This window comes from Manis javanica, chromosome 3 (genome assembly GCF_040802235.1).
Source record: "Manis javanica isolate MJ-LG chromosome 3, MJ_LKY, whole genome shotgun sequence".
NCBI lineage: Eukaryota > Metazoa > Chordata > Mammalia > Pholidota > Manidae > Manis > Manis javanica.
The window spans coordinates 96386358-96411398 of NC_133158.1; the positions used below are offsets into that span (position 1 = coordinate 96386358).

Here is a 25041-nt window from a genome sequence, read left to right on the forward strand (position 1 = left end):
AAACACTTATCCTTGACTCCCACTGTGGATGTTATACTAAGAATTATTTATACTCTTCCCTATCCTGTTATCCGAAAATGGTGGGTTTGGTGTTTAGGAAGAAATATTATAAGCATATACTTGGAGACTGAAAGAAGCCTGTACATTTACCTTCTAGCCCAAAACAGTGTGATGTACTATAATAAAAATTGTTTTGTACTTTGTTACAACCAAACAGGTTTAAGTTAGAGTATAAACTAAAATAAAAATGATTGAAAATATGATTCCATAAAAAAAGTGCTGATAGATTTGAATTTTGTTAGCATGAGTCACTATGACTGCATACAGTACTAAGATGAGTAAAATTAAAAAGAAAAGTTACATCTAGAAACCAATATTTTTTATCTGGATTAAAGATAAAATTATATATTGTATTTGTATAAATGCATATTTATTCATATGTGTATACCATACACACACACACACAGAAAAGAAAAGAGAGAGAGAGAGAGAGAGAGAGAGAGAGAGAGAGAGAGAGAGAGATCCACACATTAATAGGCCAGAAAATCATTTTCCTCTTAAAAATGCTAAGTTCAGAGATGAGAAAAACATTGGGCATTTCCAGAGTAAGGATCCTGATAATTTAGCCTTAGAGTAAGACGAATTGATTTTAGACATTCTTTTGTCACCTATCAGGGGGGTGACTTTGAAGAAGGCTTAAACCTTTCCTTGGCTGAACTTTATCTGTAAAATGAGAATAAAAATAAGGTTGTGACAATTAAATGAGTCAATACATGTTAAAAAATAAGAACAGGGATCAGCAAACTTTCTATACAGTGCCAGTTACTAAGTATTTTAGGCTTTGCCATCTCTGTCACATATTCTTCTTTGTTTTTGTTTGCTTCTGGTTTTCTTACAACCCGTTAAAAATGTAAGAAACAGTTTCGGCCACTAAGACACACACAAAAATATCAGGCCACTGCTTAGCAGAGTGTCTTGCATGTACTATGGGATATTTATGTGCAAATTACCATTGTTATTATTATTAATATTATTATTATTACTATTATTGAATCTAAATTTTTAACCAAGTGTTTGGTAGGAATACTCATTCAATAAATGTTTACTATAACATATTTGCAAATACATTTTCCATTACTGAGTTTTATGGGCTGAATGTTAGTATGTCCATAAAATTCATTATGTTGAAGCCCAAACCCCCTATTGTTATGGTATGTGGAGGTGAGGGCCTTTGGGAAGTAATTAGGTTTAGATGAGGTCATCAGGGTGGGGTAATCATGATGGGATTAGTGACCTTCTACAGAGACCAGAGAGTTTGTTGTCTTCCTGCCATGTGAGGACATAGCTAGAAGATGGCCATCTGCAAAACAGGAGAAGGGTTCTCACCAGAAACCCTATCTACTGGCAACCTGACATAGATTTCTCAGCCTCCAGAACTGAGAAATAAATGTTTGTTGTTTAAGCCTGTCAGTCTATGGTATCTTTTTATAGCAGCCCAATCAGACAAAGACACTGAAATCATATGATAGTAAACTACTGATATTTTCCTCTTTTCTTGGCCTTTTCCATTCATGAACCATTATTTGAAAATTTAAGAAGTCCCTCACAAATTACTTAGTTGTTATGAAAATATTTGGAATTAATATACTTATTTCTTTATAAAAGTGGGCTCTGTACCATGTTAACTGCTGATATACCTTAATGTAGCAGCTCTTAGAATGCAATATATCCAAGTAAAATCATGAATAATTTTATATACAGGCTAATTAGCCCATCTCTGTGTTATCACTGGACTGTCATTCTGATTGGCTTTAAAATTTTAGGGAATGGAAAATAATTCTTTGAGGAATGGAAAATAACTGTTTTGATTTAATGAAAATGATCATTAGTTTCATGAAAATGAAAACTATCAGAGAATTAGGGTAAAGGTAATGACTAATTTACTCACATCACATACAAATTTAGAACTCCAAGTAATTTATGGTAAGATCAGAATCCTCTCTGTGGTCATTTACCATCTTAGAAGCATAAAAAGCCAATGGAAATACTCTCTGTTTTATTGCCCACCTCATTTAGCACCATTAAACTAGCCTGAAGTGTCAGAAGAAAATATAAACACATTAGACCAATATTCATTAGCATGTTGATTTCTATAATATTTGGTTAGTACATACATTCACTTCAGGGCCATCCCCATGTACATGTGTGTGTGTTCACACACAGACACACAGATGCACATCTCTGTAATACACTCCCAACCCTATTTACATTCTCACACATACATTTACATATAATCACAAACCTTATCTATGATTTCTTACACATACACATCTATACACACTCACACTCCCTACACACAGACTTTTTAAGTAAAACATATTTTGATTTTTAACTTATATTACACTTACACCCTAGGGAACAAATCATCTTTGAACATACTTTCCCCACAAAGTTATTATAGAGCCAAGAATAAAATAGAAGAAGAAAGAGAAAAAAAAAGAATTTCCTGTTTGACTACTTTTCTGTAGAGTACAACTTCTTTAACTAAGGACATGTATTATTCATAGGATAAATTCATCATGGAATACATACCTAAACATCCTGAGGTTTTTTTTTTAATATATGGCAGTAATTAAGCAAGGAATTCAAGTAGGAAAACAGACTGCTTTCTTAGCAATAAAACCTTCATTTAGAATGAACATTATCCTAGCTACAAGGAGAAATACAGATTGTTTTAACCGCTGTCACTTTAGACAGTCTAACATGGTACTAACAGGTGAGCATGTAAAAGTACAAAGTGGCATTCTCCTGATTTATAGATCTACTTATCATCTTTGACATAATATTTAATAAAAGAACTACCTGGGCTATAGCTGACTTTTTGTATCATTTTTGTAATTCTTTACTGCATTCCTAATGGAAAAGAGTTACTAAGTATCATTAGTGAGATATGCAAAAATAGGCATAATTTTACCCTGAAGGAGGTAATGATAGAAATTCAGGCAAAGAGGCTTAATATAATAGTGCACCAATAAGCTAGCTCTGTGCACTCAAATATTTAAACTTTCGCTCTGTCACCTTCAGTTGGATCTGGATTTCAAATCACAGCCGTGTATTTGCAGTTCTTAAATCTTAATTAGCCTGACATGCAGAAAGGCCCCAGGTAAGAAAAAATGAAACTCAGTGTGTGTAATCAGGAAGGCAAGCTGAGGAAAAATCTGGGGACTCATGCTTCACCATCACTGTCATAAGGCAGTTTCCACCAGCGGTTGCTGAATTCTAGCCAGTCGTACAAACTGCAAGTTGGGAAGATGTTGGGGTAAAAATAAGTTAAATGGGAGTGTGGTGAAATGCTTCCTAGGATCAAAGATAATATCAAGACAAATATAAAAATGGGTGGTTTTCTGAGAATCAATGACATATAAAGGCAAGACTTACATATGTTATAGTTTCATATTTACAGTTACTATGTAAGATGCGTTTTTGTGCGTGTGTCAAAGAATAGATACCTACTTGAATAGAGAGATTGAATTATTACTTTTCTCCAGCTTCATCCTGTACATTTTAGGATTTAAGTTTTTGCAACAAAATTTGATAACTGCGTATCCTGAGAAATAGGCTGTAGTCCCGGGATCATCCTAGGAGAGTACCAACTTCAGCCTTTCACTTGGGGAACAAGGGCAGAGGATGCCAAAGGAGCAAACAGCAAAAATAATTCTCTTTCTCCAGTGGAGCAGTTATTGGATCTGACAATATGACATGCATAAATGTATGGTTTATCTCACTATACATTTTCTCCACTCTAAAGATAATACCTTGTGCAACCTTGGAGAGGCTTATTCTGAAGACGTGCTTATTTTCATCAGTGAACTATTTTACAGAGTGAAGCACGAAGAAGCATTTTAAGATTGCATTCACATTGTATGCTTCTCCTGATAGACAAAATATATCATTTCTAAAAGTCAAGGTTTTTTATGTAATAGACTTAGTTCCCCAATAGAGTGAACTTTTCATGAAAGCCCTGGATATAATTGAGTTTTCTTTCATGTCCTTAAAGCTTTTTAAAATTCATGAATTTTCTTATCATTTTTGCAGCAAAGCAAAAGTATTTCCAATTCCTTTTTTGAATTTTGTGTTTAATATTAACATATTTAAAATGTTACAGAAATAGACGAAGTGAAATAAATCGTACATAAGAAAGTATTTGATTCTTGATGCATTTTAATGTTACAAATAGGTCAGTCATTCCTATTGAATTCGCTCCATTACCTGTCACAGAGCTGTCTAGATTGTCCATGCTGCATCCTGGTGTCTGCTCTACTGCTCTCAGGGGCCTGGGAATTTCTAAAACTTCTTCCTCATCGTCAGCATCATCATCTGGAACATCGGTCTCCAAATCGGAAATCAAGGCTCCGGACATGTAACCTAATGGTGGAACTGGGGGCTGTGGAGGTTGATTATTGCTTTGAATGTGCCTAGAATTCAAATGAGGGTTGGGGGAGAAAAGGAATTCGTTAACAGTCCACTAAATTGAAATTAGAATTAAACAGCATGCTCTGGTCTTTTTTTTTTAATTTTGTCTTTTTATTTTCCGTTAATGAATTATGGCTCTTACAGTGCTTTCTTAACACTTCAGCTGGGACAGTGGGCAATGCATACATGACTTAGCAAAACTACAACAATACAGACGATTACACTCTTCTATTCGTTTATGGGATGATACACAGAGAAAAAAAATACATGCTCAGTATTTTTGTATAAATGAATCATCTAAAGAAGAATAGATTTGTCACAGATAATTGTTTAAAGCTGACTCTTTTGTCTAAAAAGGATATAATAATTCTGTTCCCAGTTTAGTGTTTTAAGTTCCACTCGTTGTGTAACCCCTGTGACCTGCTGGCTCTTATGAAGAGAAGATGTTACAGGAAGGTCTAATACCAACACCCCCTCCTCCAACCACAGGCACATTCCCTGCCGTGGAGGCTGTCTTCCTGTACCTTCCTCATGATCCCTCATGAAGCAGGCTGTGTGATGGCTCCCACTGTAACCCAATTTAGGGTAGGAATTGACTACTTTGTGTTCTAACTATTTAGTTGTGGTATGTCTCACCCACCAAAATCTTCAACATCTTAAGGCAGAAAAGATTCATCTCCAGTTAGAAGATTAGATGTGCTGAATAAACCTTTTATAATGGATTAATAATTCTAATCTCAAACTCGTGAACCAGACAAAACTTGCATAATCACCTCTTTTAGAATTCATTAAACTGAAGTTCAATTTTAAGTGACTTGTTTCAAATCACATGGCTAGCAAAATGTAGAGCTGGACACTGGGGTGCAGTGTTTTCTCCTTGCGACTATTTCAGTTTCTTCTAAACTATACAATTTGCATTCTAAATGAAAGCAAGTCTTTGTTATTTGTTACTGCCAGTAACAGTAAATATACCACATGTTATGACACATTAAGTCTTTTTTTGCATTGACACAGAGTACTTAAAAGACTTTGCTATTTAAGGAGATGTAAAACAAGAGCTAAACATTTTTTACGGGTAGTTTTTAAATTAAAGACACAAGATTATTTTTCTTTAATGTCTGCACTTTTTAGGAAAATATTTCATTCTTATAGAATGTTTAATATTCCTCATTCAGCCATTCTTGAACTTGTAACCAACTCCAATGTTATCAAGATTCTTTATCTTTTGAAGCTAAAAAAAAGCCCTAAAATGTTAGTTCAGAAAGTCACCTTAGTATCAGGCTCACAAAGAATTTGAAATCCAATTTATTATTTGGCATTCATCACAGCTCATTCATTGAAAACTCAGGAAGTTTCTTATGATTACCAATAATCTGGAGTACAGATAACCACATCATGTGGTGTTGCCTCAAATTGTTTGTAAATTGGGGATGCATTGGGCCAGGTCATGAGCAAGAGAATGGAAGGTGATGTTTACATACATGATTCATTCCCCTTTAATTCTCCTTTGGTCCTGGAAAGGACCAAACAGACCAGTGTTCTAGTCCTACATCACTGCTGATTCTTCCTGATGGAAGAAATATATAGTAATGGGGTGAAAAATGTACTCCTTGATTTCAGCAGAATTAGGAGATAAACTGAAATACAGGAAGAGAGTATGTAATCTTTATAATACCTGCTACTGACAGACACTGTGCTATGCACTTCCTGGGTCCCTATGAACAGAATCTCAGGAAGTGGAACCTGGGAATTATTAATTTTTAAATGTTCCTCCTGTGATGTTGATGTGCAGCCAAGATGGAAAGGCGCTTCCATTCTAGAAGGGCAAGGTCCTGTGTGAGCTCATGGAGGCTCAAAACTCCTGCATGAGGAGTCAGTGACGACAGACTGAAAGATTACTGGACTGAACAGAAACATACTCAGAGAAAGAAGCAGGGTCTATGGCCACTTGGGGCAAGTGGAGATAAACTAATTTGTTTACTCATTTAGCAAATATCTGTGGAACACTCACTCAGTGAGACACTCCTCTGAGAGTGGAAAGACAGCAATGAATAACTCAGGAGAAAACCCAAGTACTTTTGAGTAACAGCTAGAATATAGCTAGAAACTTTGCTAAATACTATGAAGAGCAAACTCATTTAATTCTCACAAAAACTGTGATGTATAATAAAGAGTTTGACCTTGCCCAATGAGAATGCCTTTGCCCTGTACAACTGGATGGTAATCTCTAAGTTCTGTTATATTTTCACAGGATACCTAAGAAGATTGCCATCTTTACCTTATTAAAGTTTATGTATTCATTAGGCAAAAGGAAGTTGGAATTTATTCTAGGTTTTGCATTTTTTTTTCCTGATGTGTTTACTGACACTAATATTGTTTTTTCTGTCTCATTTCATTCAGCCCAAAGAAGGTCTTTTAATAACTGACACTGACCATACGTGACTTGCCGAAGCTTATATACATATTCACAAACACCACAGAATTAATCACAGGCACTCTGAAGAATCTAAAAGGAGTCTTTTATTATGGTACTGGAAGTGAGTTCAAGGATAAGCTAATTGAAGCTAAGCTGTAAACTAGAAAAGATTCTGGTGTAACTAAAATCACTTTAGCTTGAAAGTCAGCAGATCTGCATTATTGCTCCAGCTCACTCTAGTTATGCAACTTTGGTCGAATTATTTAACATTTCTAATCTGGATTTCCTTCCTTCCATGATCAAAGAGTTGTGCAAAAGCATTTTTAAGCCCAGCTGTATAGCTCTATGAAAATGTCTTATGAATTTAATGTGAAAAAACATTTCCTCTATCTATGCATTGAAAACATGGGTCCCCTGAGGGTATTTGGGTTCTAATGAGGATATTTACCATGTTTGCTTTGCTATATCAAACTGATAGGCTCTCGTCAGCTCGTCCAGGTGAGCCTGCAGCATGGGCTGCATCTCCTCCCGTGGGGATGGAGTGAGCGTTGCGGTGGACTGCTGTCCAAAGGAAACGGCAGGAGAAGAAGCCACGCCTCGGACAGGAGGTGTGGGGACACGATCATCGTCTTCTTCCAGCTCATCTTCCATGCCCTGGTGTAAGTATGTTTGCATTGGTAACGGCGGGCACCAGCTATCACTATCATAGCTGAAATTAAGAGAGGAAAAAGAATACATTGACACCTACACACGTACTCATGTGTACACACTCACAATTACACTGGCAGTAAATATCAAGCACAATAAAAACAAGGGGATCTGAGATGTTTTCTTGGTTTATTTCCTTCTGATTTCAAATTGTTGGTGCTACGATAGTAAATCACCTATTATCTTAATTTCTAATCATAATTACAGCTGTTACCTCAATATTTCAATTTATTCATAAAAGATCTTATTAGCTAATTGTTATCCCACAGTTATAAAAGGCAGTAACTTCCCAAGAAAGTTACTCATGTGGAAAAACCTAATTGCTAATTAAAGACAATTAATGAGTTTAGGGCTTGTGGATTTAACTACTTTCTGCTCCTGTTCACCCTTGTGCACCAACAGAATATGCCAATGTCAATCATCTAAGAAATGTTTGAAATTTTATTTACTTTCATTCTAGGTCTATGCCAACCTTCATTTCATGACGTATCGGTCATTAAGACTTTGTGTTACAACAGCACTTTGATACATTTAATACCCTTAATTTTTTTCAGTAGAAACTCATGTCTCCCTGTATTGTGAATTCTAAAATCTATAAAACAGAATTTCAAGATCTAGCCCTAAATTCTGAAGTTCAAAACTTCAAATTATAAAATAGTCACAGAATGAAAGTACAGCACAGGGAATATAGCCAATATTGTAATATCTTGGTCTAGTGACCGAATGGTAACTACACTTAACTGTGGTGAACAATTAGTAAGGTATGTAATTGTCAAATCACTATGTTGTACATCTGAGACCAATATAATATTGTATATCAACTATATTCCAATAAGGAAGCTAAAAAACCTAGCCTTATAAAATATATATTACAAAGAAAAATAATAACTTTTTAAAGCAGTATGTTTTTAGGGAGTCTGGTTAGGGAATATAGAAAATTATTTCAGAAAGTCTTGTAACACAAAATCAGTAGCATTTCTACTTACACTTTTTCTCTAATACTATTCCTTTGGTAACTCAAATAGATCCTAACATATTTTAAAATAACAGACTTAAGGATAATATAAGCAATATTATGGATGTAGTTGTCCTATATATTTAACCTCTGAAATATCTCCCGAATCTTTCTCCTGCATTTCAGCTCTGTTACCACAATCATAGATCAGTCTCCTTCCAATGAACTAGCTCATTAGCTTCCCTAGTCTCTTGGGGTGTTACCTCTCTTCAATCCCGTCTTCTATACAGGCAACAGGATTATGTTTCTAACATCTTCATTCACATCACACCTATGCTTTAAATTATTCAGTGATTATCGCTAATATAAGAAAAGTTCAAACTCATTAGCAGGACCTTAAAGGCACTTCCCCATCTGATCAGCCTATTTTTCTAGCTTAATTTCCCATCATTTCCCTCACACCAGCTTACTCTATGTTTTTTGTAAACTTTGTGTCTGTATATGACTGTTCTCAAATCATCCACGTCATCAGTTTTGTGAAGCCTTCTCTGCCCCATCACATGGAATGGATTACAGCTCCATCACACTCACTGGTGACACTCCCCGTACTAAAGTGTGATGTTTCACTTCTTTTTTTCCCTGAAATGCTGTGAGACCCTAAAACTCAAGAACTCTGTAAATTTTTAACTTTGCATTTCTAGCATCTAGTACAGTATCTAGCAGATAGATTTTCATTAAAGAAACTGAAAATTGCATGACTATTACAAGTGAACATATGACATTCTGGAAAAAGCAACACTGTGGAGACAGTAAAAAGATAAGATGGTTGCAGGAGGTTAAGGGGAGGGAGGGATGAACAGGCAGAACCCAGAGGAATTTAACAACGCTGAAACTCCTCTCTGAGATACTGTAATGGAGGATACATGTCATTATACATTTGTGGAAACCCACAGATGCACAAGAATGAACTGCAACATAAACCATAGACTTGGGGTGATAAAGATGTGTCACTGTAGTTTCACCAGTTTAACAAATGAACCACTTTGGTGGGGGATACTGATAGTGGTGGAAGCTATGAATGCATGGGGGCAGGGACTGAATGGGAAGTCTCTGTACTTTTTGCTCAGTTTGGCTGTGAACCTAAAACTGAATTAAAAAAGAAAGTGTTTTTTCAAAAAACCCTGAGTTTTTCATCCTTTTATTTGACAATCTTTTGTCAGATAACTGGAGCTACGTACGGAGCATGAAATCCAACGGGGGCAGACTGATACTAGCAAATAATCAACAATACTGAGTACTACTGAAGCAGAGAGCAGGCAGGCCAAAATTAGTTTCGGGGTTGGGCTAGGCTAGTATGATCACCAGAAAGGAGGGTATTGTAAGTAAGACATGTGGTGGCCTAAAGGAAGATAAAAGAATTTGAAGGACTTAAATAGTTCCCAAACTGGTAAGAGCTGGCAAATGCAGAAAGCTGGCCGTAGATGAGGCAGGCAGGAGAGGTGAGATGTGCCACAGCACAGAGGGCCTCATCAGCCCAGGAAGGAGCTTGGAATTTTGACTATGGGTAATGGACAGTCACAGAGAGATTTTATACAAGGAATGATATCATCTCTGGCTGTTCAATTTTCCGCTTTTGTTCAGGCCACTTGAATAATCTACCTCGATGAGTTGCAAACTGAAGCCTTGTATAGTCTGATAGGAATATTTCTTACAAAATATCTTGTAAGGCACACTTTAATGTGTTACCAGTAATAATTTTTATATTCCAAAAAAATACCATTGCTTAAATTTCTATTCTCACTGTTTACGTAAGTACCAATCTGACCTAAAAAATTCACAGCTCTAAAATAATGTCATTTTTATCTGTTTTATATATTGGAGAAAACAGATTGCATTGGAAGAAAAGATTCTGTTGCATAAAAAGTTTGTAGCCCATTGTTGCAGTTGGATAACCTCTAACGAACCCAGCACATCACCTACAAACTGGTCTATAAAAACGTCAGAACATTTGTTTGAACAAAACATTTATTTCACTCTATTATGTTCATTAAATATGATTAAGATTCAACCTACTTCTTCAGAAGGTTTTCTCAATGTCTCAATAAGAATCTTCTACTAAAAATAAACTGACTTGATTTCTTATTTTTTGTACTTTTCCATCCTGGTGCATTAGTTAAAAGAATCCAACTTCTTTCAAATAAGCTGCACTCCTCCAATTTCACCGATCTTAATCTTACAAATCCTACAAGCTACAGGCTAAATTCCTCATCTTTTATCAAAATTCCCCGATGAGGCCAACTAGCACTGATCTTTTAATCTTCTGAACTTGCATGGACATTTCTGCACATTTACTTGAAAATTGATTATACACTGTCTTGTGCCATTTCCAATGTTAGTTTCTTTAACTGCTGTCTAATTTATTTGAGTACTTAACCTTTCATGTGTTAATAGTATGTTTTTCTCAAGTGGATTTAATCTACACTGAAGCCATGATATTGAAGTATTCCTGTTAGGCCACACCTGACAAAGCACTTTAAAAATTGTAAGTAATAAGCATATTTATTCATTTGAAAGGAAAACATAGAGATCGCTTTATTAATAAGAATACTTAGGTTTCTTTTCTTAATTTATACATCTGACTTTAAATGGTCAATTATTAAGTCCAACAAAAGTATATGTAAAAAACCTAAAAAAAACCTACTCATTTTCAAAATGTAATAGGTGTGCAGGTGCCCTTCAGCAATCGGTATAATGAAATTTAACCCATAAAACTTGTTACAAAATATTTCAGTTTTTTGTTCCATAAACTTGCTTGGCTTATTGCCAGGAATATCATACATTTGAGTAAAGAAAAGAACATGCTGCTATATTCAATTTTTTTAATGGAAGTCGTCAATTAGCTCCTAAAATTTTCCTATTTCATAAGTAGTAGATTATTCTTACTTCCAGTAATCTAAATGGAATACACATATGGAATAAAAATGTATAGAAAAACATTAAGAGGAGGAAGAACTAATGTAACATGCATCATGTGTTAAGTAACAGAGAAAAAATTGGTAATTAGTTGTAATCAACAGTTTTTATTTTTCAATTGCCATTAGGCAAAGAAGAGTCAAACCATATAAATATTATTTTTAACATGATACTAATACATTGCATAGTGTATTAACTCACTAAAAAATATTTCAATGGCTATTCTACTTAACTAGCATGGGTGTTTATCATCAGTTGCTCCAAAGATACAAAGATAATCTGGAACATGAACCAGCAAACTCTGTATCCCTGAGGAACATTAAGAAAAGCTGAGAAAGTCCATAGATTCACCTCAGGGGTTTGTGCAAAAAGCAAGAAACAGAAAAAGGCAGTAACAGACTAGGAGAAGACCATGAGAGAAACATGAAGGAAATCTGGGACATGGTGCATATCACATGATAAGGAGAACTTTGTAACATTGAACATTCCTCTCTGAGGCATCATGTCTTAATCCATTCCAGAACAACAAATACTTAGGTTTCATGAAGTCTTGCCAGAAGCAGGGCAAGAAAGTAACAGATGACTCTCTAAGTGTTATGAATAAGCATAGCTCTGTTTTTAGAATTTCTTTCACATTTACAGATACATATATTGTATTTGAGTGATGGAATTTCAACTTTTTCTTATGGTAATATAAAAAAAAGACTGTGAAAATGCTTCTAATACAAAACCAGAGGTCTTTTGGCCAACCTTTCCTAGGGAAGCTTTCATTCTTTGACTTTGATTGTCATTGAAACATGAAGCATCATATTATCTGCCTTGCCGGGTGAGTAATGAGAAAGATGACAGCAAGTCAATGTTGCATGTGAACTAACTTGTTACAGGCCAGATACAAATACCAAATTACTAATAAAAATACAATGAAGTTCAACACCCACACAAGCTTACCAATCTCTAATTGCAGTAACAAATCAAGCTGTTTTCCATTTAATCACTACTGAATTCTCCCTAACATAATATGATCATTTTAAACTACATTATATTTATAGTTAGGAAGGAATACATTTTGGCACATTTTTGTCAACCCAAGAGAGGCTATTGATGAGAGGGAACATTTGCCATCATTACTATACTATTGAATTAGCAATTAAATACTTTTCTATTTGGATGATGATGTGATAACTTTTGATATTTATGTTGTGGGGGAAAAAAATGACTCCAGAAAAGCTTACAAAGGAAATGGATGATATATAAGCTCTTAGAAACAATATTGAATATTGTAATAAAAAACAGAAATAATCTTTTTAAGATTGGGTTTACTTACGGATAAATGCATATCCAAAATCTACCCCTCTCCCTCCATCTCACTGCCATTGCCTTATCTTATTCCCTCACGATCTTCATGATATTGGCCAGTCTACTGAAATATCCCATATATCGTCTACATGCCCCAGCCTCATGTCCTCTAGTCCATCATCTATGCCCAAGGATCAGAATCCTCATATGACATGCAAGAAGACTTCACAATTGGCCTCAAGGCACCTCAGATTATCTCCTATCCTAGGGATGTTTCAGACGCAACAAGCCTCATATAGCAGTCACCAATTGCTTAATGGAACAGACAAGCAATGAGAATGCAATGTGATGAGAACTAAAGTAGAGGAGCAAGCTTAAGGAATAGAGGAAAACCAAGGAAAGGCAAGGAACTTTAACTAGAAGTGGGTAGTTTCAAAGGGAGAGTGGGAAACACTAAAGGATGACTATTGGCCACATGAGTAACATTTGGTTGTAGTTAACAATCTATGCTGGCACATAAACTACTTTGAGTTAGGGAATATTTATCATTACCTTTGTCTTTTTTGCTACTCAGAGCCTGGCACCCAATAGCCACCCAGCTCTGGGCACTATTATTTGTAAATAAATGATTCAAGAGTCATCTCAAAACTCAATTTTCATAAGGTTGCCCCAGCCTTACCTGGCATGATTATCATTTCCTGTATGTAAATTATTTTGTACACTTTCCTCATCTAGATCTTACTGTACAAGGTCCATATATGGTTACTGGCCTCTACCTTCTACTCCTGTGAGATCTCTAGGTCAGGGACCAGATCTTCTCATTAATTGTGTATTTGTTTTTTTTCATCTCTGTTGCTTTCCTTCCCAGCACTGGGCTTAGCATTTGCCATGTGCTTAAAAAATTTTATGTCAGGTAAGTTCTCTATTATGATATATGAAATACAACAAAAAGAAAAAAAACTATATATCACTGTAAGAAGCAAAGTTGCAGAATCTCTGGCCATTAGAAATAAAAATTATTAAAACTGAAAGGGTAACTTTCAAAGTTTTTGTAGTTTTTATTTCAGGAAAATTTTAAACTTGCCTAAGTTTCAAATCAGGTTACATAAACAATTCTATACAACTCCTCACAAAATAGTCAATGTTAATATCATGAATAGCAAAGTGTAAATAATCTAGGAAGTGTTCTAAAATCTTTCCTTTTCAGCATTATAAGGTTTTCACATCAGAAAACAGGTAAGTATAGAAAATGTATCAAGAAAGGACAAAGTCATCATAAATCTAAAAATTATAATTTATTAATGTCATATTGACTTTAAATAGGTGTTTTCATTACATGTTATCAAAAGAAAAACTTTCAAGTGCTAGCCTTTAAAAAACTGAGTCCAGAGAATAAGGAAATTGAATTTATTGTCAGTTTACTGATAGGTTAAGACTTAACTCCTATTTTTGTTAAGAGTGCAGGTAAAATTTTCTTCAGGAAATACTAGGTACTTACGACAAATAACTCAAAGGTTATTAAGAACTAAACTATGTGCCAGAAAGAATTTGAATATTTGTAATCAAAATACATATTTCTTTACCTATTTAAAATATCAAGTGGAATTTTAGAGAAAAATTTCTAATATCATGCATTCTGGCTGAATATTAAAATAATTTACAACCCCCAAATAGGTAGAAATAACATATTTTATGCCTTAATGTTCTGAAAATAATTTATATGAAAAAATTAAAGTACCAACATGTATTATTTCACCCATCGGATGGGTTTTTCCAGTTCTACTGATAGCAACTAAATCAAATGAGAAGTTTAGCATTTATTTGGAATTAATTAGTTTTATTTCAATGGGTAATAGTTTTGTTATAAGTCTCTTTTTTAAGTAGATAGTGGGAAAAGAAAAATGATTCCAAATTACCTACAATTTTCATGTGTTTTGAGTTCAAGAGTTTGTTTATAAATATTTAATAGCCCTACTTTCTCTTCCCAGTTTATAAGTTATATTTTTCCATTGTCTGACTTCAGACTTGATACGCAGATTTCTAAACCCTGTAATAATTTTATTCATGTGGAATATATATACCAAGTTTTTCTTTGCCTGGGATCTATTTGACAGTGACACCTTTATATTATTGATATGTATTAAATAAAATCATGTGCAGAATTTTTTTAAGGCCAGGAAAAGAGGATGTGCTCCTAATTTCCTATTTCAAATGTGAACTTTCACTTAAAAAGTAAAATGATATGCCTATATATGAGAACTATAATCTCACAGAAACAAATTAATCTTGGAGAAAAAGAAAGATACTGAGAAAATACAGAGGCATGACTATGTGTATATTCTATCTAGCTATTTGGATATATATATATACACACACATAAACATACACACCAAGCACACACACACACACACTATATATATGTATTACATAACTAGGAGAAAAGGCAAATTAGGTCTTTTGCAGGAAACAAACATGACCTAAGAAGTTCTAAGTAGAAAAATTAATCTGGAGACCTCAAAGACAGCAGTTAGGGAAAAAGAAAAGGAGATGGAGAAAAATTTATAAGCATGTACATGCAATCGTCAGATGAAACAAGATAAACTGAAGTATTTAATATCTCAGTACTTCTAAATAAAGAAAACTTGAAAAAAGAAAACATTCATTTTGTATTTTACAGTTTCAGTCAAAAGTAATGGTAACCTAGGAATTGTGAGGAAGATAGAGCATTTAGGATTACTGAAAGAGAAAGAGACTGATACAGTTCTTCTGACTTGCTATTTTTTTGGAGGGGATTACAGAATAAAGTATCAAAGTCTTTCTACTTTAAAGTCAATTAACACTTGAACAGAGAAAAACTAACTCTTGTGAGATGCTTGGTAAAGAATAAGGAAACTGGTCACATTTAATGGCCCTCGGAGGATATTTTCTAACTTAAAAAGGTTTTGTTAGAGTGTGCATTGGCTTGAACCTCTTTTATTGTTTCAGCCCCTAAATTCCCATCAAAACTGATGATTCAGGTTCTCGCCACTGGCCAGGTCCCTACAGTTATCCCATTGTGATGGATCTCGACAGCTGGCACCCTGCTATGACCAGGCATCAAGTCATTAGAGAACTGCGAACCGTGGTGAAGAAGGTTGCTTTAATACTTTTTTCAGCCCTTCTCAGGAGTGGCTCTTTAGTTCACAGAGCTGTGGGTACTTGCTTTCAAACTCACAAGCAATATTATAAATGGAGGCTGCATTATCAGGATTGAAGACAATCTGAGGCACTTGATGGCCAAGGATTCTAGGTTTCTAATATGCGCTGTGTTGTATTTATCAGCTAAGAAAATAGAGATGGTGCAGAGAGTGAAAAGGGACTGGGTAGCAATGAACAGGCAGGCAAGGGGGCAGAGACAACAGTAAGAGAACACAGGATAAAGACAGAAATGCACACTAGAGAGAGGTGGGTAGCCTTGGCATTTTGTTAGTAGAAAAACTATTTTTACCCATTCTCTTGCTGTTCCACTGCATAGTGTTCCATCTCTGTGCCAGGAAGGGGCTGGACTGGGGGAGGAGGTAGAGGAACATTGGCCCAGGTCGATCCATTGTTTTTCTGGGGTTTAGAAGAGTTTTTATTTTTCTTCTTTTTTCCACCTTTCCCACCTGAAAGTAACAATACATTTATTCAGACACACCGAGTGTCAGAAGAAACAGAGTACATCAGATGGAAAGATGTATTTATGTTTTCAAATGCCATTATGTTACAGTTGTTAAAAGCTATAAACAATGAAATGACATAATCAGAAAAATATTTTTATAAATCACTCAAAATGATATTGTTTCTTTCCCAATGCCTTAACTGCAGCGCTGAATAAACCAAAAACATGGCTGCTGCAGTGAAAGCACACTCAGTGATTTATTCACGTCTGCTGCATCCATGCTCTCATTATTAGATGAAATAATGGGCCATAACAAATTCTTCCAAATATCAGATTTTAGAGCGTTTATAATGCTCTTTTGCATAATTTCTCTCAGTGGAAAATGCAATGTCTAAAGATACAGGCTAAACCTTTCCATTAGAATTTATTCAATTTAATTACTCCAAAAGAGTATAGTTTCCTCTTAAAAGTAACTAATAGAAACTAATCAGCTACAATCTGGAGGATACTTATAAATCTTTCACAATGATAGGTTTTACAGAATTTTTAACTAATGAATGACACAATTATTTTTGCATATAGTGAGAGTAATTCCCAGATATTTTAACAAAACATTTCCTAAAATTCCAAAAAAGGGAAACTATTAATGTACATAAGGTAATCAGTTTCAGTACTACTGTAATGCAAATGAATCCATGCACAAAACATGAGCAGAAAGGAACTTAGCAGCATATGAACCATATCTAGAATTACTAGAGCCTGATGAAATATAAAAATGAAATTTATCATTTGCATAGTGCCGTGCTTTCCACTCTTCCAAAATTAAGTAGATGAAGTTTCTTCCTAATAGGACCACAGTAGAATGTAGGAACAAGTACTTTTTGAGTAGAATGACAAAAAGCAAGTTGCAGGGGAAACTAACTTCTGTCACTCCCACCGTGGCCCACAGCTGTATTTCCAAAAAAATGGTAGTGACCCCTTGACTTCATCTTTCAGGAATTAAGAGCAGTCTATGTGGCAACAGAGGAATCACTAGAAGTCTCCCCCATCTCCTTTCTTCTACAGTTACTAATCTGCATCAACCAATTCAGAAAATTATGTGATTTAATAATAACTTCTTTGAGCATCAGAAAGCGAGGGAAGTATTCAACTGGGCATTTACAGCATCACCAACTGTGGAAGTTTGTCTTCTAGGTTGAGTGCACACATGCACATATATTTAAGAGAGCCCCTGCTGACCCCACCTTCCCTTTCACTTCTTATCTGGGGCAGATGGCGAGGTATTAAGGGGCAGGAGAGCAGGCATCTTCTATCTCGAGGAAAGAAGCTTCATTTCAGGGTTTAAAACTAGTTCCTCACTTGATAAATTACTGAAGAGATGGCACCTCATTCGACGCACATAAAAGAGATATAAAGTTATTATTTCTTTGGGTTATTTTGAGGATTACAAGAAATGATCCATGTGAAGGGGTCAGAATGTACAGAAAGCATAGTGAATGCTAATCATTTTTCCTCTTTCCCATCTCCTGTCTCAGAGCAAACCCGGCTCTACCTGGTTCTAAAGCCCTTGCCTCGCCCAGCTCCTCCAGCCCCTGTTGAGTACTCCAGAAACAGCCTGATTGTCAGAATAAGAATAATAAACCTGTTTGAATGTAAATCTTTAATTTTTTTGTTTAAGGTAGAGGAGCTCCAGTGTTTTTTTCCTGATAAGCCATCAAAACCACAAACAAGGATTTTATCTTTTTCTGTAGTATCAGAACTGTGTATTAATGATTTAAAGAGGAATGGCCCGGGCGCTAAGTCCTTCCTAGCCTTTACCTAGTTGTGCATCCTATATTCCTTGTATTCTTATATTCATACAATGCTTTTTTCAGTTTTCATAGCTCTTTTAGGAATGTTACATGACTATCGCCAGAACTGAGTGACATCAACAGGACAGTTCTTACTTACATCTCCATTTTATAGACAAGACAATAGTGGTTCTTTCTGAGGGTTAAGTCATTCATATTCACATAGCAAGAGAAAAAAACAATTAAGAATGCAGCAGCTCTACTGGAAATTACTCTCTCTGTACCTCTGAACCAACTTTGTTGAAGTCTTTTCCCAAGGTCAAGAAAACCAGTATCAACTCTTCCCAACAACAGATTTAAAAATGTATTGTGTAGACAGATGATTCATAGAGGGAATTTCTGAGGGCTTTCTATCTAACATCCAGTTTCCCCTATTTGGGTAAAATTTGTGCTCTCTCATTGTGGGCAGTCTTAGTAGGACTATCAATCAATATGCTTTTTCTTCTCTTAGTAATGAGCTAAAAGGTGGGCTCTTCGCATGTGGTGGGTATGTGTATAAGCTATAGAAATTAAATTCTCTGGTTGAGATCTAAAATTTGAGCCACACATACAGTCTGTTGTTTTTATTTGCATCCAAAGATACTCAAACATTTTAAAGTGAGAACTGCCTGCATTATATTTTAGGGAACATATTTTGATAAGAACTGGCAAACATATTTCACCCATCTCTCTTCAACTAAAAATGTAAATACTGGGATTTACATTTATTTATGCTGAACAAATTACTTCTATGCAAAGAAACATATGAAAACCACTTTCTCATATTAAATGCACAGCCTGTTTTAAAAAAGACTAGTATATAAAAAATTTAGTTATTACTACTGACATTGTGCTACATGTGTGTATATATTTCTATATGTAAATATACATATATATAATTATGATTGCAGATACTATTTTGAAAGATCTGAGTTTTATGTTTTCTAATGGTGGGATTTTTAAGAGAAGTGCTCAGAACTTGTGTTGAACATACTATAAAAGTGTTTTAAAAAGGATAAGAAACTAAAATAATTCAGATGTCCAATTTTCCCTATGACTGTGATTATTTTAAACTGTGCACAAATTAAGAAAATATTATAATATAATTAGATATTCATAGGGCAGTTTGGTCTTAAATTTGAGCCTTAGGAAACATACCTATGATTATAAGAATAAAACTGTAGTATTAAACTCAGTTGGACTAAACTAAAAAGGGAATAGTCATTTCCCTCTCACCTCCTAAAGAATGCTTTCTATCACCAATTTAAGTAATTTTGTATTCAAATGTAGATGAAGTAGTTAATATAATTCATGGATATATATAAATGTCACTCAGGAGATTAATGGATTCAAAAAAGCAGTAAGCACTACTGTGAATCAATGTTCTACTTACAATTACTCAAAATATAACTTTCAAAAACTCAGTGGCAATTACCGTATACAGAATATTTAATGAAGGATTCACAGAAGGTCTTATGTAATCCATAGCTTAAAGTACATAGATTTTTTAAATTGCTTGAGACTTCATGTATCTCGAATAAAGCAAGTCTAGGATAAATTGCTTTTTAATTATGCAGTACAATTGTGGGGTTCATTATAAATAAATGACAGTATAAATGACACGTAAGATTACTCAAAATATTCCCCTATATTGTTAAGTCAGTTTAAATTCACAACAGATGTTTAAATTTTCTGATTTTATAATGCACTTAATTCTACCAATAGGTAAGAAGAGCAAATGGCTCATTTTGGAGAAAAAACAGAGCATTAACATTTCAGCTGAAAGGATTCTATCTCCTGAGGAAAAGTCACTTAGTAAATGTTACCTAATGGTATGAAAGAGTTAACTCTTTATGGCCTTGTTACCTGGTAGCCTCCAACATATGATAAAACACTATAATCCTTTACTAAGAATCCGCAGTTAAAAAAATTCACACAAATAGAATATCATTAATGAAAAAATAAGCAAATAAAGTCACAGAATTAATTAGAAATGTGTAGGTAGTCTTTAGTCATACAATGTACATGTTATGGTTGGAAATTAGAGTGCGTCTACTATGACCTCCTCATTTTAGATGTGAGGATCCTTGGACCCAGAGGACACCACTGATACTCATTATGGAAGGTATATATTTCTGTGCAGTTTAATGTGTTTTTTCTTCACATATGCTTTTCACTACTTACAATTAATGATTGGTAGTTTGGCTGATATATCTTGAATATGTATCAAAATTTACAGCATATATATATATATATATATATATAGGCAATTAAATGTGAAGAATTATGTTCCACATTAACATTATTTTTAGGATGGTATCAGCATCTTACTGTAAATACCATTCAATAGGTAAAAAGTCTATTCCAATCTTTGGAAAGATTATCCTAAAATAGGGAGTCACATCACTGGAATCCTACTATGAAAAATTTCCAAAACCATTTGCATTTGAGCTGTATTCATCTTTTGAGACTGATGCCATGGAGTTGACTTTCCCATATGATCTTTTTATTGTAAAGTTATCCTGACTCTTCATTAGGGTTCAAGGAAGACCGAACTCATCTGTTCTTTAATGAATAATGTTTAGTGAAATTGAACTATTTTTCAGTAAACAAATTGTGTACACTAGTACATGAAAGATGACAGTGATTTTTATTCCCCAAACCCAAAACATGATATCATTAGGATAAAATGCTATGGTCACTTGAAAGATAAATGCCTGAGGGTGAGCTGGGATTCAGTATTTCTTCACGGTTTTTAGGAACACAGGTCATACGCTGGTGACAAACAAATATTTCTCCTTACTGTGATGAGACCAACCTGAAAGACTGCCACTCCTCTCTGAGCTGTTGTGAGAGCTGGTGGTGCTGAAATCCTGTGACTGGTTGTGTGGCATTCTATTAGACAATCCCTCAGCCAATCGGTAGTCAGGGATGTAAAGTAAGGCTAAGGGTTAAAGGGCAGAGGTCATAGTGGCATCATGTGATTAGTTCACAGCACAAGCCCATGCAGAACATGCAGTTAGCAACTCAGAAGCAGATGTTGTGGGACAGTGGAGGAATGTTTTGTCTGTCCTGCCTAATGGAAGTCGAGATGGATTATTAATCACTCTACTGAGAAAGCTAAAAGGATGGAACAGATTGGTGTTGCTGTGTGGTGGAAGCGACGGTGGTGGTGGTAGGGATTGTGCAAGGTTCTGAATACATGCTGATATTTTTTTAGTCTAAGTAGTGAACCTGGGAATGAATCACTAAACTGAACAACAAATACTAATTTCTATATCATGCACAAATGATATGGAAGTAACACCTTGGGTAATAGGAACCTGACTCACCATTGTTACCTTTGTTCTGATCAGGGAGAGAATAACCAAATCCCATCAGATCTGTTTTTTGCTGAATTGAGCTTTTCCACTGGGGATCAGGCAGATCGACAGCCAATTCATGTATGCTATTGGAATGCAAGATCTGTGTCGTGGCATATGGGGTAGCCTGTGTTATTTGGCTGGAACTGTTGTAAGTGGTTTTGGTCGTGAAGTCAATGCTGCTGTAAATGGCTCCATCTGAGAGCATCGTTGCTGTTTTATCCCCTTGGCCTGGAACTGGAGGCAGCACATCTGTGGTGAACATAGGGAAATAAAACAATTTAATGATGCACAAGAAGCCCAAAACTATCAGGACTGAAAATGAAAAATAAGTGTGTCATGGTGCACGTTTGCATTTCAGCTGAGATGGGCTTTATGAGCCAATGAAGAGTAGATGATGTACAACCGTTGCCAAGCTATCAGCCTCGGTGGCAGGCAGGCCTACTGCTCGCCCTTCATGTATCACTGCTTAACACATACCTTCCTCCATTTTCTTCAACCATGAATGAGAAGGTTGGGATATTTCAATACCAAAAAATGCTGTCAGTTGTTCAGTTTGTTCAATGAAATTGTAGCTCTTTATAGAGGCAATAGTAAAAGTGAATCTACAGATGATGGATGAAAACATCTTTTTCTACTTTATCTCAAAAGACATGGAATGAAAAATTGCTGAATGGATGCAAACATTTCCAAAATTATACTATCCAAACATGAAGGTATATTTTTCTGAGGTTTCAACCTGTTTAACTGATTTGATTTCACAGCTCCAGCATAGCAAATGGGGTGTATTTTTCTTTTTTCCTTGGATAACAAAGGAAACTTTTCATGAATAAGTCATTTTCATAATACAGCAGGATTTAACTATAGAAAAGGCAATCAGAGTGATCAGTGAGTTTAATTTATGCTACCAGCTCTTAGAAGTGGAGAATTACAGTTTCAAGTTGTAATACAGCGAGAGTAAAATTAAACTTTAGGAACAACACTGAATATCAAGCAGTTCACTTATCATTTTGGTGTACTGAATTATCTTTACATGATGTTTTATAATTCAAAACTGCCACCACTACCCAAAGCTCTTTATTTCCTTTTCAGAAGAAAGACACTAGAATCTTAAAAAAAAAAATCACTACACTACATACCACTATTTTTAAACATGTAGAGTTAAAAGCAAATCTAATTACAATATATTCCTTAATCATCTACATTCTGAAAGTCACACTTCATAAGATTTGTGGTCATCAACCCACTTAAGTTTTTCATTAGAGGAAATTTTCAGCTAGTTTTAGTATTGTTAAATTAAGTAGCAAACAAAATTATTTCAGTACCAAAAACAACTTTATCATCACAAGGAGAAAGCTGAAATAAGAACTTGGTCAAAATATCCTAAAACTTTCAGGTTGGATGATACTAACACTACTTGAAATATTCTTGTAAAAATATTAGTTTTCTCTTGCATTGACAAAGTTAAAATTGTCTTAAGTAGCAATAAGACATTTATAGTGTAGTTTGAACACTTATTTAAGTATTTCTGAAGGTTTTGAAATCTGGAATTCCAACTCAATTTACAACTCTGTGTAAATGTACTGCATTAAATATGTTGAATGTATACCAGTGAGATTGTTATACATATTCAAATTTGTAATATTCCACAAAGTTGAATAAACAAGTAAAATAGCTTGATTTCAGAGTTGTACACTACTTTCTTGCCCTTCTTGCTTTTAGCTGTAAAATTAGAAAACCTGAGGATGAGGAAGCACACTTCATTCTCAAGTTACCATTTTTATTCTCAAAAACTTTCATTATTTAGTACAATATCAAAATTGTGATAGATACTCCACTCTGGGTAAGGTAGCAGAATTTCTTTCTGCCACTTCCATTGTATCTTTCACTAATGAATATTAACTGGATAGACGTATTTCTCCAACATGGAGCCAGCATGGGTTCCAACTTCTCAACACTTTTAACTTAAGGTTCTCCAAAGTCTCTCTCTCTCTCTCTGCTGGATGAAATTAGTCAGTTTTCAAGTCTAAGTGCTTCTATATTGATTTTCAGCATGCATATTTCTTTTAGATATTATCTGATCACTCTTATATTTTCAAGAAATAAATTTAATTATATCTAAAGTTGAAATATTGGAAAATAATACATGACTATCTGAATGTGAGGGAGCATCTTATAATGTCACATGGTTTGGTACTCAGGGCCAGTCTTCCTTCCAAAAGCCTGCATCTGAATAGGTGCTGCTTTCTTTAGGCGGGACCTTCTATCTTCCATCTCTCACAGTCCACCCCCTACGCATTCTTAGTGTTTTAAGTTGTCTGACTGCCACTTGTGAACATTTGAGTTTGAAACCTATAAATTAAAGCAACCCTGCCCTCTAGCTGGAATTACTCATGATTCATTCTGTAGTTTTTCAGCATGCTGCCTATATGTGCATTTATTTCTTTTTGTCTGGTAAAATCACTTGTATAAATGACTCTGTCCTTCACTGTATCATAAGTTACTTCAGGGCAGGAGCATATGGGATTTATGTCTCCATTTCCAAAATTCCTCACCTTGTGTTTTGCAGAGATTAAGCACTTAACTGAATGGTTAAATGAATTCTGTATACTTTGTATTGACAAAATGCATGCTTATGTAATAATTAGTAATTTTATTATTTAAGACACTATTTTTATTCAATTTAAACATGTATTGTAAAGAGAAATGTCGGTATCCATGATTATTCTTCTAAGTAAAGATGGTTATACAATCACATACAGCAATCCCACCTTCAAAAGTGAAGAGCAGTGCAGACAAAAAAACCTAGGCTTTAAAATATGTGAGACCTGCATTCTACATGTAGATCTCAAATTATACATCTTGATAAACCTTAGTTTCTTGACCTTTAAAATGGAAATATTATTATCTATTATCATATATTTATTCTGCAAAGGAAATAAAAGTACCCCAAATCCTAACTATTTCTATACATAATAAATACTTAAAATGCCTGTCACATTGAAAAAGATATAGTAAACCCTGCAAAAATTTTGTCTTGGCCTTGATGTTCATCTGTGAAATAGTTCATGTCATGAAAATGAGGTGGGAATGAAAGAAAAATCTTGAAAATCTACAAATATACCCTTTGGATAAATTAGACAGAGATATTTTAGACGTTAGTGTAGCCTGCTAAAACAGGGAATAAAAAACAAACAAGCAAAGCCAAAACATTTTCTCCATCTTGAGGCACTTATTTCTTGACATGAAGATAAAACAGCATGTTACTCCAATATAAATAAAAGTAAAAGAGGCAGCTACTCTTGATTGAGAAATGCTTTTGAAACAGAGTTTCTTTTGGAAAAATCAGTCTAGGTAGGGCAGGGGTGGTGCTTTGCTTTCCCTGTGAG

General features: G+C 34.8%; 1 protein-coding gene across 11 annotated transcripts in view; it reads right to left on the reverse strand.

Moving 5' to 3' along the window:
* The window catches only part of ROBO2 (roundabout guidance receptor 2), a 1411015-nt gene that overhangs the window by 21788 nt on the left and 1364186 nt on the right, over nt 1–25041 (reverse strand). For 6 of the 11 annotated variants that reach the window (XM_073231817.1, XM_073231816.1, XM_073231815.1 and 3 more), the window contains 5 exons: nt 21623–21904; nt 21109–21234; nt 16309–16465; nt 7338–7598; nt 4270–4475 (listed from right to left, as the gene is read on the reverse strand). In XM_073231817.1, coding sequence (XP_073087918.1) covers nt 4270–4475; nt 7338–7598; nt 16309–16465; nt 21109–21234; nt 21623–21904 — 1032 coding nt within the window. The remainder of the gene's footprint in view (nt 1–4269; nt 4476–7337; nt 7599–16308; nt 16466–21108; nt 21235–21622; nt 21905–25041) is intronic. The other 5 variants (XM_073231822.1, XM_073231821.1, XM_073231823.1 and 2 more) reach the window with 1 other exon arrangement.